The sequence below is a fragment of the Gymnodraco acuticeps genome, unplaced genomic scaffold (genome assembly GCF_902827175.1).
Source record: "Gymnodraco acuticeps unplaced genomic scaffold, fGymAcu1.1, whole genome shotgun sequence".
Classification (NCBI taxonomy): Eukaryota; Metazoa; Chordata; class Actinopteri; order Perciformes; family Bathydraconidae; genus Gymnodraco; species Gymnodraco acuticeps.
In genome coordinates, this window is record NW_022990271.1 from 6,352,591 (window position 1) to 6,370,534 (window position 17,944).

General features: G+C 44.8%; 1 protein-coding gene across 12 annotated transcripts in view; it reads right to left on the reverse strand.

The window, feature by feature from the left end:
* LOC117549338 (transducin-like enhancer protein 3-B) overlaps positions 1-17,223 on the reverse strand; it is a 31,909-nt gene extending 14,686 nt beyond the window's left edge. For 2 of the 12 annotated variants that reach the window (XM_034221173.1, XM_034221166.1), the window contains exons 1-9: positions 16,766-17,223; positions 16,038-16,250; positions 15,370-15,470; positions 15,102-15,165; positions 13,486-13,530; positions 6,615-6,677; positions 5,727-5,801; positions 2,703-2,738; positions 193-397 (exon numbers count right to left, since the gene is read on the reverse strand). In XM_034221173.1, coding sequence (XP_034077064.1) covers positions 193-397; positions 2,703-2,738; positions 5,727-5,801; positions 6,615-6,677; positions 13,486-13,530; positions 15,102-15,165; positions 15,370-15,470; positions 16,038-16,061 — 613 coding nt within the window. In that variant the 5' untranslated portion in view covers positions 16,062-16,250; positions 16,766-17,223. Of the gene's footprint in view, positions 1-192; positions 398-2,702; positions 2,739-5,696; positions 5,802-6,614; positions 6,678-13,485; positions 13,531-15,101; positions 15,166-15,369; positions 15,471-16,037; positions 16,251-16,765 lie in introns of all 12 variants that reach the window. The other 10 variants (XM_034221171.1, XM_034221165.1, XM_034221170.1 and 7 more) reach the window with 6 other exon arrangements.
* Between the last annotated feature and the right edge of the window lie 721 nt (positions 17,224-17,944).

The following is a 17,944-nucleotide window of genomic DNA, read 5'->3' on the forward strand; positions in this document are numbered from 1 at the left end:
GTGTGTGTGTGTGTGTGTGTGTGTGTGTGTGTGTGTGTGTGTGTGTGTGTGTGTGTGTGTGTGTGTGTGTGTGTGTGTGTGTGTTGTGTGTGTGTGTGTGTGTGTGTGTGTGTGTGTGTGTGTGTGTGTGTGTGTGTGTGTGTGTGTGTGTGTGTGTGCGCACGCACGCGTGAGCCATGGGGTGCTCCTCACCTCTGTGCTCCAGGTCGTGGTGGCTCTTCTCATCCTTTACGGGCAGGTGGGCCTGGCTGCCCAGAGCGCCCAGAGCCAGCAGGCCGGAGCCGGCGCCCGTCACAGGGGGGAGTCCGGGGGGCTGCAGGCCTGAGGGGTGGGGGGGCATCTGGACCGGGGGGCCGTGGGCCGCGTGAGAAAGGTGCTGAGCCTGGAGCTGCTGCTGCTGTAACAAACCGGGGAGACAAAACACAGGACAAGTGGGTCGGCTGGGAGGAGAATGCATGAATGAGCGCACTCTACTCATGCAGCAGAGCTGGCTCTCACAACATTTAGTTCAAGGCCAAACCGTTTATGCATAATAGTAGACTGACAGCGCCTGCCAACATGCTGATCCAGCTCATTCGCTGAGAGGAAAACTGACTCTGCTCATAGCTGCGGATGTACAGTACGCTTATCATCTGGCTAAGTGTTAGATAACTGAAACAGAATACATTAATTATTACTTTGGGTTTGGCAGAGCAGCATTATCCAAAAATAGACTTTTGCATCATGATGCAATATATGTCAAGTTTAAACATTTGTTTTTTTCCTAAGAAGAGTGTGCTAAGACCCAAGGGCAGAGTAGGCCTGCAATAAACAGTTATTTTCATCAGTCATGTAATAATTCATCGTTATAAATCCTAATCGATTTATGTTTATCTATTCAAAAGCTAAACTCTCCAGAAATTGAACACTTTCTTCAAAGTATTGGTTTTGTTTCACAGAGTCAAAAACACAAAAAAATTCAATTGCATATCACATAAAACAAAGAAAAGCAGCACATCTCCACATTTGAAAAACTGGGACCAGGAAATATTTTGTATTTATGCTTCTTCTTCTTCCGTCTGAATCCTCTCTGTTAAAAGGTTTGCACACGAGTGAGATGTGCCTCCTGGTTTACACTACAGACCTCATGCTCTCCATTTATCACAACACTGCTACACTGTTGTGTTATGATTTTTCTTTTTTATAGTTCGAAACCTTCATGACAACCATGTTGGACTCGACAACATGTCACCTCCGGTCGTCTGAAATGATACGGAGCTCTTAGTGCTCTCTCCCGAACCACGGTGCTTCAATCATAGTTGGGATGGTTCAAAATCAATAGGTCTACACTTGAAAACCTCAAAACCTTTCAACACTCTGGAAAACCAAGCAAGCATGCCCCCTCGTTCAACTGTTAAGCACAGACACACACACACACTTCCCAAGAGGCCAGGGATGTGTGTGTGTGAGAGAGGCAGCCAGCGCGCAGTGAGTAGATAGACAGGAGTTAAATAGCCACTCAGGCAAGAGGGAAGCAAGTGCTTTAAAACAAGGTTAAATAACACTTAGCACATCCATCAACTGCCTCTCCAAAGAAGAAAAAAAAAACATGATTGCTATTCTGCTCGCTGGCTAGAACTTCAATAGCCTCATCCATACATTCATTGCATAACAGGGAGAAACTAGACGAGGGTATATCTAGTGGCTTACCACATTTAAAGGTTTATTTAGCAGCTGGCCATTATTCAGTCAGCTCAATATGTGGAGCTGGACCTGAAATCGCACGATGGATAGAAGCAACTGAGGGGAGGCATTGTTAATCGATATTGTGCTGGTGTGCCGAGCAGCCCATTTGTTGTGCAAAAGGAAAAGCGAGCAGAAAAGAGAGATAGGGGCAGCCAGAACAAGAAAAAGGAGGGAGCGGCAGAATCAGAAAATAACAAGAGAATGAAAGAGAGAGTGAGCGAGGGATTGAGGCAGGGACGTCCCTATTGAGTGTGCCTAATGAGGAAAAGCGTGCAGGGATCATTATCAAGAAGCCTCATTAACGAGCTATGGCTGAGGAGAGGAGCGAGCGAGGGAGGGGGTGCGAGAGAGAAAGAGGGAGAAAATTCACGAAAATAAATTGCTTCCAATTCAATATTCATGGGTAAAGAGCTGGCTTCCTTTCACACTTATCTTTTTTCATTATGTGTAAATGCCGCCACTGCTCAGGCAACTTCCACAGGAAACAGGCAATTAAAGTTAACTAGGCGAAGCTGGCTCTCTGCAGAACTGTACTGTCAGGTGGAACAAGCATCAACAGTACCAGCACAAACCAGCTGCCACACTGGCTAAATAAGTCTGCCAACGTCTCCACATTACCTCCTGTTTCTCTGCTTTACAACCGCGGCTGTGGCTCATCATATTTTCTTCAGTTGTCGCGACAAAGATTAGCCCTCATTCTACCCTAAAAACAGAGCTGAGTGGGTTTGGTGTAGGAATAATGTTCGAGACATGGGAAAACGTTTTTGAGATCAGAATGAAAAAGTCCAATCTATGACACCTGGGCGGGGCAGACTGAAGGACAGGAGACCAACAATATCCAAACACACCCAAGTCATGCTTTTGTCTCCCATACAGCACCAAATACCCCTTCACTAACACATGTTAGTCTGCCAGCAAGCAATTGAAAACACTTAATAACAGATTGTTTGTCTATGTTTTGTAACCTGAACACTAACCATGAATGCTGGGTAGACACTATGAGGCGGCTGCTGCTGTTGAGTCAAAGGAGAGAGGAAGAGGAGAGATTCAGCCAGAAACGATTTAAGCAACAAGCAAGAAAACTGAAGGACAATGATAATATGTGAAAGATCCAGCCCAATCTTCCAGAGTGCAAAGTAATGTCTTTAAATCTATAAAACTACTACTAAACTGACCGCTGGTGGAATATAAACAGTAAGGAAATTCATTTAAAAAACACATTTCTAAGCTAATATCATTTATTCAAAATGTAATGGTGACCTAAGATTTCAAATGACTATCACCCTTAAACATGACAACACTTTAGACATTAACAATGTGTAGATAACCATGTGCTGTGTGTGTGGGGCCTATACACTCCGGATGGAAACAAGACATTCTGATACAAAGTATATGCATACACAAATAAAACATGCAAATTATTCACAGAGGAGATCACTGTTCGCAGAAACATCACCAGGCAGAGTAAAACGTCACATTGTGTGTCCCACAGATAACAAAACATTTGGATAAGTGTTGGTGATAAGCAGCTAACCACCTGGAACTGAGACAGCCCTCTGACAAATCAAACCTAATCCTGTGTCGCCCCGGGCCAAAACATATTGTAGGACAGACGACACTAGTTTGGATATTTGCCTTAGTTTTCCAGTTCCCTTTAGCCCGCTCGATACAAAAGGTAATGTTTTTGTAGTTTAGCATTATGGAACAATGTTTTAACACCTTCAGAGATATATATATATTAAGTGCTATTTTACTTTGGACTTCACAGGTTTGTATAGGTCGGCAATCTGTCACATTGTCAGGTGAACTAAGTAATTGGGCAACTTTTTAAAACATAAATACGAATAGGACTGTGAGAAATTATAATTTAATAATTGTTCCAACAATCAAAACCTCAAGTCTAAGCATTTCTGAAGAATTGCCCCCTCAGTTTCCCACACTCCAAGTCTTCATATTGCTCACTTTGGGGGACTTAAAAATAATGTTTGAATTGCATCACAAACATTTACTGTGTGTGTGTGTGTGTGTGTGTGTGTGTGTGTGTGTGTGTGTGTGTGTGTGTGTGTGTGTGTGTGTGTGTGTGTGTGTGTGTGTGTGTGTGTGTGTGTGTGTGTGTGTACCTAATGTCTGCTCTAGCTGCTGAGTCTGGTGCTCTCTGGATATCCCTGAGACTTTAATGACACGAACAGCACAGCAGCACTGCCTCTCTCACACTGCGGGGACATGGAGATTGATCACCTGCCATGTCTGCGCCCCTATAATTAAAGTCTGTTTTCCTGTGTGTGTGAGTGTGTGTGGCCCTGCCCCCCTTAATGAAGGCAGGGTCACTCCCGTTGATTCACAAAGCGGGTTGAAAAAAAAAAGGGAAAAGGAAACAGGAAATAATTACCTTGAAAACTGGGGGTTGTGCTCCTGGCTCATTTACTCTAATCGAATTTCGATATCTGCCTCTCATTAGACTTGACCCCCGACCAGTGGGAGCAGCTAACCGCTGACTAACCTCTAACTACAGAGGGCTAATCAAAAGGGTCAGCTATCCATCTGCGTCCAAGATGGCTATAAGAAAGCAGCTCGGCTGATCGTTTTTCAAATAAAAGCATGTGGAAGACAAGATCACTACAAAAGTATATTTGGCCAGATTGGATTTTGTGTGTAAAGGGTTGTGGCTACAATAAAAAGGTCAGTTATTGATTTTTAAAGTGCACTCCTTTCCTCTATTAAAGTTTAGATCGCTGCAGATGCTCTCAATTAAATCAAACGTAAGAAAATGTACTTTTAATATGATCACAAGAAAAACAACAAGTTAAAAGCCCAAAGGTTTCCTAGATCCTAAAAACCTACTGAGAAATAGACTGGAGCAGACAATGTGTACACAAAATATAGATGTCAGCTCTGTAGAAGAGAGAATGCACAGCATGTGTGTCTTTGAGCATTAGGAAAAGCGCTATACAAATCCCATGTGTTATTATTATTATTATTATATTATGTGACTATGTGACAATAAACTATTGGACTGTGGGTGGGGAAAGGAGTGATGGGCATTTGTCATTTTTGTCTTAATAGTATTACATAATTTATTTATTTATCAAATGAACAGAATATTCAATGAAAATAATCTTTGGCTGCAGCTCTAGCAACAACACTAGTAGCTAGTTCAGGCTATTTCTATGGTATACTATAAATACAAGGTTAGCAATGTGGGCGCTCCTTGAACAGCCTAAGTCTTTCACCCACTCGACCGGACAAAAGCTCAGTACCTGCTATGTCCACACTGCTGTAAATCTCTGTTACGATCACATTGCTTATCCCACTCTGACCACTTTAATTCCTCCTGCTGCCGGGTCAGAGGTAGGGGTAAGCCTGTTGGCTGAAACCTTTTATCAAAAATTAAAGTGCAGCCAAAGTGAAATCTGAGAAACCTGGTGATCTGATCTCAGCCTGGTCTGTGTTTCTGTATTAGATGTCCTTTGACTCTGCCTGAACAAATCAGAGCACAGCTGCTGCTGAAACTGCTCCCTGTGCTGACAGGTCATGGTTAACCAACAATCAGAGGCATTACAGCAGTGAAGACCATAGTGCACTATAGCAAACATTGCATTGCAAGTCAAAACATAATACACTGCTGAAGACAGGGGCAAGGCTGCACAAGTGAAGAGGTATATAGCACTGCCAGTTTGTATTCAGACCGAACATTGAAATGCCACACACTGGAGGAAGTAAAGGGTTGCAGATTAATACACTAGGCTACACTTTTCACCCCTATGTTCCTCCTGAATCCATTACCCTTTCTGTGTTTATCCTTGACATGCAACGCTTCAACTGAAGCGTATAAAGGTGAAATAAACCTGCAAGCAATAAAGTGGCACATTTAAACAGTCTATACGTCTGAACTGGAGGTCCGAGCCTCTCTATATGTGCAGTTTTGCCCCTGGCCTCAGGTCAAATGAAGTAAGAAAAGGGGATATACACACAGTCAGAGGCAGATTGGGAAGTCCACGTACCCCGATGATCGCATTCAGCTCGGTCATGGTCACCTGCTTGGCTCGCTCAACAGCCTGAGCCACCTGCTGCTGGTGCTGTAAGACACGTAAACACAGAGATTAGATCCTGAAGGCCGAGGATTTATTAGAAAAACACTTGTAAAAGCACATATCCAGGCCCGTACTGATGGTATACCTACACGAGTACAATTACGGTGAAAAAAAGCCCTTGATAATCCTATATCTTATTCAAATCAAAACAGTTGCATAAAAAGGCAGTTACTAAATAATACATTACAACAAGGGACGTTAATGATAAACCAATGATCCATCCACTACTGTTAAGAGTTTAATCAAGGATATATCAACCATCAAAAGTTGGCAGAAAAGTGTTGCATCCCTGAGGCACCTTCCATTCATTGGAGTGTTTGTAACAGCTGGAATAATATATGAGAGTGACAGCTAGAGTAACTGTGCCCTACCTTACCGTGAGAAACTAATAAAACAAGTTCAACTGAAATGAGACAGGAGAATGGGACAGCTGAGTTTAGCTCCCTAAAGATATTTAAAGGCTTGTTTTAAAGTTTCCTGCATATTTTCAAAGAAAGTACTTTGCTTATTTTTATTTTAAGAAAGTTAGTATGAAATGGCATAAGTCAGCAGGGTTGTGCCGCTAAAACCATCAAGTCAATTTCCTATTCAAGGGTTACACAATTGCTCACAACCTGTACTCCGTTTACACAATGAATGTATGTCCTGTGATATATGGGATAACTCTTCATTCCTATGCATCCCATTGACAGACCGCCTGCACGAAAGCCAACCTCCCAAATCTCCTGTTCAGTTACCCTGCATTGTAGATGAAATGATTGTCACTCTTAAAATGCTGCGAGCTGAAGTGACACTCACCTCTTGTGACAAGAACGGCATGATCTGAGCCAGGATTGCATTGAGACGTTTGGCAATCTCAGTCTGTAGGAGAGAAGAGAGACAATGTTAGAATGAGAGTCTTTCAGCATGCCGCATGCTACAGGCAACACTTTAATCAAGCTGCAAAACTATCTATATAACCAAAGGGTGTGCATCACACACACACACACACACACACACACACACACACACAAATGTTTGCAACGTCCATCTGGATAGAGCCTGTATTTCTTAACTAAATTGGGACCGCCTTTGAACAAATGTACTTTGCCCTCTCTCCTGCCTCCATTATACTCAGGCCTTATTTCATTAGGAGGCTGAAATATGCTAATAGCATCTGGCTGGAGAGGCCGTAACGAGGGCCATACCTCATAATTACGCCCCACAGAGAGGGGGGTGGGGCCAGCTGAGGCAGACAGGTTAACTCTCCGGTCCCATCTATCAGAGGCATCTTTGGTATCGACCACAGAATATTAGCCGGGAGAGTAAGATGATACTGCAGCGCTCGGCGGACATAGAGCACTTTACAGCGCTGCATTTGGACAAATGGATATGCCGCGCTGCCCGCCTACCGCACTTGAAGGTCCCAAGACATTTTGCCCAAACCCATTTCCTTTTTTAAAGCTGTACTTCTCACAGAGTGAGGATGAGGAGGAGGAAGGAGAGGAAAACAAAAGGAGAATAAAGGGTAAGGGGTGGGCAGTGTAAGGGGGTGATGAATGGCGAAGTGAAACGCTCTGATTTGACACTAAGGTAATGTAGTTTGACTGAACCGGGGGAGGTGAACTAATTGATTGTGAGAGATTAGGGGTGGAGGCCCAGCAGGTGTGTGGGGGTGAAGAGGTCCTTCTCGCTGTTTTATACGCTGCTGCATTCCACTCATTTTCTCCCTTAACCTCCTTTGACTGCTACAGGGGTAGGGGGGGATAAGGGGGAGATGGTGGAAAAGGGGGGAGAAGGTGGAAAAGGGGAGACAGGAGGTGCCGGTGGCCTTTTGCACAGCTCTTTTCAATTGGGAGGAGGGGAGACGGGGAGGAGGGAGGGGAGACGGGGAGGAGGAGGGGAGACGGGGAGGAGGAGGGGAGACGGGGAAGAGGAGGGGGACAGACCTTTGCTGGCCTGTCAGGAATTATCTCACAACCTCCTGTCTGACCTCAGACGCACTGCTTTCTCTCCACCCAGCCCCTCCCTCCCTCCCTCCCTCCCCCTCCTTCACACTCCTTCACACCCCTCCCTGTTAATCTCCACTACTCTGTGCCCTCCCTCCTTTCTCCTCTTCCCCTCTCATCTTCCCCCTCTTCTGTTGCTGGGGCAACGCTATCTGGCACGGCAGATCGTTATGTAAATTGGGCTGGGGCCCTGACCAGAACAGCCTGTAAAATCATATTAGGCGCAGCGAAGAGGCAGGTCATTAAATTGAATTTTCGGCCTGTCGATCTGATCGGCACGAGAAATTAATGAGGGATAACTGGGAGTGGGGAGGTGGGGTGCACTGGGGGAGAGGGCTGACATAGAGAGAGAGAAAGAGAGAGAGCTCTGTGGAGACACATAAACCATCATCATTAGCGGGGGCTGGATACAATGACACACAGTAGGATTAGAGTGTTTCAGCATCACACCACTTCTCTGAAATGGCTGCAAGGGGAGCAACATGGGGCTTGTAGGAAACAGCGGTATGCTGATACACTCGGCTATTAGAGCAGCGACATTACAAACCCTCACCGCAAACCGATTCACAAAGAAAGGCATCCATTTGTTCAGAGCAAATCAGCACTCCAGAGCCAAAAACATTCATAGTATTCAGGTGCACTCGGGGCACAGGTGCTGAGAGCTGAGATCATGCTGAGCTGGGTTCACCGTGTTCCAGGTTCCCAAACCCTTTGCTTCCTCTCAAATTCACTGCACAGTCAAAATATTACTTTGGAGTCATATTTTGTAATTAATGGAACAGACTTCCTTTGTAATCTTTTTTTTGTTTATGTGGCCTAATTATTGCTGCCGTACATTTTACTCCGCTAAAATGACGGAGAATGTGAGGGCAAGCACAACCGCCCACCTGCAGCGCTGCCTTTATCGGCTACATCTAGTCCTTCCTTTTCAAATTGAGTCTCAGCAGATAGGGTTCACACTTGTTAGGGAGGGCAAATGGGCACATGGCTTATTTACACAACTTTTTCACAGCCATTTGGCAGAGAAAATATACTCATAACACATCACATCCAATGACACGCAGCCTCTTAAATGACTCCCTCTTTACTCTGGAGGCACCATTTTCCACAGTGCTTTTAGTGACAGAGACAGGCACTGGAAAGAGTTATTGTCACTTAAAGCCACTGAAAACAGAAGCCTTTGAGCCAGCAGAAGCTTTTCACTGCAGCTCCACAATTACAGGTACTCAGGGTTGTCTAGTAGCACCAGAGCTTGGAGAGGATCTCTCTCTGTTGCATCCCTCTGTCAATGGTGCATTGAAAGCCATTTGGCTGTTTGTCGCTGCAGGCATTAGCCCCCAAGTGGAGAGCAGGGTCTCTGACGAGGATTCAATTGGCAAAGAAACCAAGTGGCATATGATGGTGGTGGAGGGCAGGGCTGTTTGGGAAATATCTTCTCAGCCAGAGCAGAGGAAGAAAGAGGCACTTAGAGGTATCTTGTTCATTACAAATGCATGAAGAATATTTTGCATGTCATTCTATTTTGAGCTCATACACACGAAACTGAAGTGACATCGGTTTCTGCAGTGGAGCATATGGCAATGAGCTTATTTCAGCAGATTGCGTCTGATTCCTTATCATGTGAACAATATTTTTGATGGACTTCATTTTGAATTATGCAGTTTATGTGTACAGACACAAACAACCTATTTGTTTCCACATATAACCACAACAACACTAACACACAGAACCAGGTTGAGTGTGTACATAATCTCACAATTATGGCGCGTTTCCACTGCAGGCCTCGCTCGGCTTCGCTCGGCTTCGCTCGGCCTCGCTCGGCCTCGCTCGGCTTCGCTCGGCCTCGCTCGGCCTCGCTCGGCCTCGCTCGGCTTCGCTCGGCTTCGCTCGGCCTCGCTCGGTTTGGTTAGGCCTTATTAGGCCCGGCTCACTTTAATGCTGCGTTTCCATTACAGTTTAGGAACTGGGGCAGTTACTATAGTAACGCAGTGTAGGCGGAGCCGTGACGTCATCTTCAATGAGAGCCCCAGAAAAACAACACAGCCGTTAGCTCTTAGCACTCAGAGCTCTTCACATCTGTTCATAAACTTGACAAAAGTTAAACAAGTACAAACCACAGACTGCCTGTGTCATGGCGAATACAGTCGCTGGTTTATTTATGTCTGTATAGGCCGTTGTTGTGAGTGTGGACGGTCGGAGCATATATAACGTTAGCTTAGCCAAGCTACATTTAGAAAACAGGCATTTTAAAAGGGTTTTTCGCCTGCCGTCTGTCTGCAGACTTGTCAAAGCATTAATTCATGGTTTTTACTAACCGGTATCAGTATGTTGTTATTTCGGCATCATTTTGAAACGTGTATTACAATTAATTCACGGTCAAATATGTTCATCTTGTTGTAGTTGTAGCCCCCTTGCCAGCGATTCTCTCTCTAGTTTAGCATACTCAGCCCGACTCAGCCTGGTTGTTCCTGGCCCTAGAACCACGATTTAGTCGGGCCAGAAAAAAGGTGAAAAAGTAGCCCCGGGCCAAAACTAGACCAAGTGGAAACGCAACCAAAAACGGGCCCCGCACGGCTCTGCACGCTTAAAGCGAGCTACCCGCTGCAGTGGAAACGCGCCATAATGGTGTCACAATGTTTTACCAGCCCTTCTAGTCCGGCTATCAAAATAAAGCATTTCTCACAGCCTGCAATAACCTCGTCAGGCTCCCTTGAGAGAGTGTGTGAGTTCCCGTCCTCAGTTTGCTTTGGCTTACACACAGGTCGGCAATCATCACCTTGGCAAACAATTCCAGGAATCCTGTATAAATTATTCATTTTCTCCCTCCCTCTGCTCCTCCGTTCAGCCTCTTCCTCCAACGAGGAAACGGACACGACTCTCTTGATAAAGCACTTTATTCGTTTCCCTCATTCACTCAACAAGTGAGGAAATGGATACATACAGCATGCGCACAAAATGGCTACCTACGGTGCAACAAAAGTAATCAGCCAAGAATAATGGCATGGTATAAAATGCGTTGATGGTTAATTCTTCCATTTATGTTCCTTTTGCTTTCAATTCACCCAAAGACAGAAGTGAAATCAAAAGGAAGGCAAGCGTACCAAAAGACAAACATGGACCACAACAGAGAACAGAGGAAGTGAAAAACAAAGCAGGCCGCACCACAAAGTCAGCAGGGCATGTTGCTGAGGCAGCCTAATGAGCTGCGCTAATTAAAATCACTTATTGACAGCAAGCGAGGGTGATTACCTCCACCCTGCGCTCTTTGCCATCATAAGAGACACTGTCAAAACAAATTCCCCCCCGGCAACCGCACAGATCCCTACGCTAGCAACCGTTCAGCAGACACACAGTGTAGGGGACACTGTGTATCTCTCCCAACTTCAATTACGGTGTGTTTGTGTGCAGAGACACAACTACTGTCACCATGTCAGGGGCATGAGAAGGTATGTATGTGTGTGTGGTTTGTGCAGACCCCTCTGATTTTTAATCCAGCTTTGAGGCGATAACAACACAGACTGACTTTATCGGGGCTTTTTTCCCCTCTGTAATACATCTCCCAACACGAGCAAAGTAATGTGCCGGGCTGCATCCAATAATCCAGCCCCCCTTCCCCCCTCTCAATAACAGGGACAGCTAAGGGCTGTCTGTTTACCTCTAGCTGATGTCATCACAAACACTGGCTCACCAGGGAGGGGGGAGAAGGGAGGGAGAGAGTAAGGGAGGTGGCAGGAATCATGCATTATTCAGAGTGCTCCGCCGACTCCACCGGGCTTATTGATAAACAAATGAGATGCACAGGAGAGGAGCAGTCGATTAACCCATTTACCCTGAAGCCTCTCACTCCTTTCCTGTTTCCATCCCCCTTTGTTTTGTCCACTGCCACCAGCATCCACCCACAACAACCAGCTCCACCCCCTCCTGCAACCTTCTTGTTGGTGATAAGTGCCTGACAGAAAACGCTCAAGAATGGGGGGGCTATAACAGCTAGTTAGCACACACACACACACACACACACACACACACACACACGCCTACAAGAAACGTCTGCACCTGATGAATTGTGCAGTGTGCCACCCTCCCACTGATGCCATTAACCTTCTGGATCTGAGAGCCATGAAGCCTCCACCCCACCTCTCCCTCTCCCCCCCCTCTGACAGACTCCCACTCTCATACATCATATCACACAGCTAATGACACAAGGGCCATCATTCACATCACATGGTTGGGGTAGGGGTGCACACAGAGGAGGGGGAAGCAATGAAAAGACACGAGGGCACGAGACGGAGGTGGAAAAGGGAGAATGGAGGAGGCAAAGGTGACCGAGGGAAACAGAATCAGAGAAAATGTAAGTGGAGAAAGATAAAAGAGGGGCATCTTGAGATGACGGTTATCTTTTTCCTCTTTTAAAGTGGGCTGAATAAAAGATTATGCTAATGTCGCTTAATAGAAAAGAAAATGTAGGTTTCACACGGCTGACTAAAAGGCCTGGGGCAGATCTTTAGCTAAACAGAGTTGTTTTGCAGTGTTGTTTGAAGGTGTAATCTGACTTCTGAAGAGCATTGAGGATGATATGAGTCTCAATGCAAGCCGTGGGCTGGACATAACAACTGTTTCAAGATGCATTTCTCAATTTCCGATTGTTTTATCCATAAACTGAGTAGAATAGTCCCTATGCTCATCACAGAGAGCTTGTGTTGTTGGAAAGACTGAGATATCATTTATAATGCAATAAAAACACAAAAGCATCAAACCTTTGATTGAATAGCTGACTTATCAAAATGTCCCCTTCATTCATTTTCTTTCCAATTGTTGCTCATTTAATTGTTTTTCGCCATACACAAACAAATTAAGCGAGAAAACTCATTTCCAACATAGTGTTGGAAGACGTAAAGATGTTAAGCATCCAGTCAGACAAAACAAAAACACATCAAAAAGGGAATAAAGACAACACTTCTTTTCTATCCAGAGAAATATGAGAGCTGACAGAAAAGCATGATCGACGAAGCTTTATGCTGAGGGACACTTCAGCAGCATGCAGGGCTTCTAGCTGACCTAGGATCTGGGCTGAGCGAGGCTTTCTACAAACACTAAACCAACATGCCTCCATAACTCTGGACATGACGGGCCAAAGATCAAAACAATAAAGAAGAGTGATGTGAAACGCGGTCACCGCTTCGATGAGAAGATGATTTTAACATGTCTGAACCCCCTGGCAACTGGAATGGCTGCTTGGGAGGTGTGGAGGAAACTGCAGATATTGTTGCCCTATTTATCTGGAGAAGTCTTTCCACTGCAGCAGGATGCCCAGTGCTGGGTGGCAGCTGAACTAATGAGCTTTTAGCCCGCCTGGCACTGGGGAGACACACACAGAATAGAGCAGGCATATGTGCGCACACACACATTCAGAAGGACAACCCAGACAAAAACACATCCTCTCAAGACGGCCTGCCAAATACTTCGCTTTAATCTTATCAAAGCATCCACATCAGGCAGCGTGCCCTTCGTGTTGTTTAGCCTGTCAGCATTTTCACTACGGGAAGCCAGTGTGTGTATGCGTCCTAAAGCCATTTAAGGGTAGAAAGTAAGGGCAGGTATGCGTGTTTATATTCCTCGATCACTAAGGGGAACAACATCAGTGTTTAGGCTGCACACAGAGCATCCCTGATATGGCTACATACCTGTTTGTGCATCTCAATGTTGAGCCCATAGGACATCTCATAGTACTGTAAAAAAAAAAAGGAGAAGATAAAACATTAATACATAATAAAGAAAGCACAACCATTTTCTTCAATTGCTTTACTAAGATGCATTTTTCATTTGTACATTCAAGTAAACAAAGGGCATTATGCCATCCTTGATATCTACATTTCTTAATTGCAGTCAACTAAATAGGAATCCCAACTTCTTGTTAGTTACTGAGGAATAGGAATCTGCTCGTAAAAAGGGAGATTGTGGTGACTGGTTTGACATTTGTATCCGTCCTCTAAGGCACCAGAACAATAAAGGAGACAAGTTGAATACTTGTTGCAGCACGAGGCGTGAGCTATTAAAAACACAGTGACATTTACCATAGAGGATGACAACTTCATGTTCTTTGTGCAACCACAGCTGACAGACTGTGTCACCAGCTTCTACTGGGCACTGCCTGCCTGCGGCTTCAGAGACACTCGTCCAAAACAGCATTATCTGCTGGTGATTGGCAAAACCTTGTGAGCCCACCAACAGATAGAAACTAAAGCCCAGTGCTGTGTCAGTGTTGTTTATCTAACCGCCTCCATTTATTATAGCTACTCCCACCACCTTCTGGTTACTCGCAGGGAAAATAATATTTAACAAACGTACTGCTGCGTTTGGTTTATGTACAAACAAGATAAGCATGTACAGACAAACTGAGAGAGGGCTAAGTTAAAACACTCGCCAGATAAAGATTGTTCTTTTTCCACGTACACAATGCAGAAGTTTTTTAAAAAATCCTAAAAGATTTAAAAACAAAAATGAATGTCACATTTCTCAAAACCCAATATGGTGTCTTCAAATGTCTTGTTTTGTTTGACCTTCAGAACCCAACAGAAATGAGTTAACTGTCATTTAAGGACTAAGCCAATCTGCTTGTCTTCACCTTTGATAAGCTAGAATGAGCTAATGAATGACATTTCTGATTTAAAGAAAAGTTATTAGGGGGTCTCAAAAAGTTGCTGATATTTCCTTTTGTTGACGACATTAGTGATAAGACTTGTGATGTCTATAATTTACATTTTTTTCATGTATATGATATTGATTCTAACGACAGCACTTTGCCCCACGAATAGTCTATTATCTTTATGATTGTTCTCCCCATATCTCTCAAACCCCTGGGTGTGTCCAAAGTGTCTCAATGACCCCAGGGTTCACCGTGGGTCAGTAAGGAAGTACAAAAAAATACAGGATACCCTCTGATTCATGCACAAAGCCAGCAGACCAGTCATTAACCCCCAGTGGGTCATGGTGGGTGCGTTAGGGAGGGGGTGTGCAGGGTCATAAAGAGGACCCCAGGCCCATAGAGGGGGGTCGTCACACCCAACAATCAATAGTTGGATATTTGACCCCTGCTAGTTTCAACCCCCCACGCACACACCTACAATGTGCCTTCTTATCCAATGAAAACACTGGCGTGAGGCAACAACAGCAAGCAGGGACAAATGCTAACATGGCCTCTTCAAAACACAGGGCTGCAACACCTGTGAGTGTTCACCTGAGGCTAAAGGGAGGACACGGCACTAAATCACATTCAGAGCTTTACGAAGGCTGCCCTTACCATGACGTAGTGGCGCTGCATCTCTGTCTTTTCATTAGCCAGTTTGTCGTACTCCACTTTCAGACTTCAAGAAGAGAGAAATGAAATGTACCGTTATGGAAAGTTGGATGTATGCATTCATTTGTGTATGTTATGCTACGTTAACATGTCTGAACAGATATTTGTAACATCAGTGTGTTGAGTTACACAAATGGAACAAGACAGACACAGCTTCCTCATCCTATTCTTTCCAGGAAGCCAATGATGTTTACAGTGTGATAGTCATTACCTGTGGTACTGGGCCTGCAGGAACTGAAACTCGTCTTTGATCCGGTCGCAGGACTCTGCAACTGTGAACTTGAAGCCAGGCTGCCCTGGCTGGTGAGGTGCCTGAAAGGTGCAAGATTGCAGAGACCGCAGGTGTAAATAACGCCATCACAGTACAGATAATAGTGTCATCTCGCCATATCCGCCCACTCTTCTGTCTTGGTGAGCAGTTTTTTTCTTCTATCTGATGGTTTGCCTTCACATTTCTCTGCAGAGTAACAACATGTGCACCGAGGATCACTTCATCCATCCTCAAAAGTACATGGTAGGATGATAAGGAAGGGATAAGAAACATACATAAACCTGTGGTGTGTTGCACACAAAAACAATTTCCCTCTTCGCAGTGTTAACATGTGACTACAGAAACTGCACTGTGGAATGAAGTCAGATTACAGCAGGGGTGATGATCTACTTTCCTGACTTCAACAAAAAGCTCTGATCTTATCGCCAATAAACACGATCTCCCAGTTTCTCTGCTGGCAGTGAGCAGCGCCACAGCAGCAGCACCGATGCAGACCATAAATAGTAAGGTGTGGATCGGCAGCACCAGTCTGACGAGCTAATTAGGCTACTTTGAAGGGCGGTGTATTTGCAATTTACACACAGTGACAAAGAAAAAAAACTACTTACCGGATGCCGGCCTTGTGGATACATGTCGTGTCCTTCACTCAAGAGAATTCGGTGTGTTTTCGCTCTCTTTCCTTAATCCTGTGAAGGTGCGGTAAATCACCGCCACCCCCTCCCCTGTAAACGCAGGATGGCGGCGGACAAAGCCCTGTTCTCGGCTACGAGGCACACACTTAGACCGCTGGACGGATCACCTCGTCGGCCTCTCCTTTGTACCTATACAAACAGAAAACGAGGCACAGCTGAGGCGCTAGATCACTTTCGCATCAAACCACCATAGCACCTTGTAACTCGACAGGAATTGAAGCTTTAAGAAACTAACCGGTTTATTATCTACTCCTTGCCCAAATAAGCCTAAAATGTGTTTTTCGTCAATTTGGCATCAACATGTTTTTCTTTTCATACATTTCCTGTCTATAATCAACATGATTCGCCTCATTTTGCATTACAGAGGGAAACACATGCACAATGCCTCTGATCCGATGTATCAAATAAATCCCAAAGTTCATACTTTTGATCACAACCTTAACGACATGGTGGCTTTGTATTAATCATAAATCTAACGAGTTGGCTTCCACAAAAGGAAACAAGAACACACAACGGGGTTGTTTTGGTGGTCCGGGAAAAAAAGAAAATCAGAAAACAAGGAGCTTTCAAAGTCGGCTGCCATGAAGCCACACCGCCACCACCTCCCGTCTTGTTAGCGGCTCTCTTCATGTCGCCCTTTTTACCTTTGTCTGGGCTGATTCCTCCCCTCTCTTCTGCACAGGTAACCAATAATAGTATCCAGACACAAAAAGCGTAATATCCTTCTCTTGAAGCCGTAAGCACGGAGAGATAAAGGCGGAAGATTTCCGTCGCAGTTTCTGTTATTCGTGCACTTCTTTGCCCCTGGAGAGTCCTTTAAAACCCCGGTGATCCCGAGGCGGAGAACGTCTCTCCGTCCGGTCGGTCGCTGGAAACCCCTCGGTTTCGGGACGAGTTGTTGACGGCATACAACTTTGAACAATATTACATCCAGTAGTAGTACACGAATCTTCCAGTAAGTCCAAAGATTATTTTTTTGGCGAGTAAACTGTTTTTTTCCTAATGTCGACCGTTGTGAAATATACCACGAGCTTGCTGTTGGGCATACCCAGTTCCTCCGCCGCGCGCTGTACCACACACAGACTGTGCACTGACACGAGGACCCGACTGCCGAGAGAGGGCCCTGCTCTGGCCAATCGGGTGCTCCGATAGGAGTTTAGCCAAGGTGGCCAATCCCAGCACGGTATCCCCCACGTGGGGTGCCCAGTGCACCTGCCTTCTGATTGGGCTGCGGTGTGTGACCTCACATGTTCGCCATTTTGGATTTGAAGTGACATTCAGTGCGTTCAACAACTTGTTCAAAACAAAAGGCAGTAATTTATTATATATCCTTGCTGTTTCAGAGTGTTACGCTTCAAATATTTACCTGAGAGTTTTATAAATAAAAACTAGGCCGTTTCAAACAGTATATGCAGATGTAAACAAGAAAATAACCCCATAACCAAATACATAATTCACAATTTGAATACAAAAAAAAACACAATGCAGTAGATGTGGTACGTACTTATGTTATGTTAGAATTATAGTCCGACCATTAACAATCATTGTGTATCTTTAGCACATTATGCTCTCAAATCAAGAGAAGCACAGAAGCACAAAAAAATAATGCCAAGAAAAATAGAAAACTGATAACAATTCTTTCAAGACCCCAATAGCAACAGGAGATGTCAATACAGCTTAATCTACAGCAGAGTGTCCTTTGAGTGACTTGAATTGATCGACCTATTTCTAACGAGACCTCAAGCATCTACAAGCTTCCCTATCAGCAGCACTAGGTATATACAACACGTCAGCCTATCAAGAATGGCTCACTGTGCCCGGCC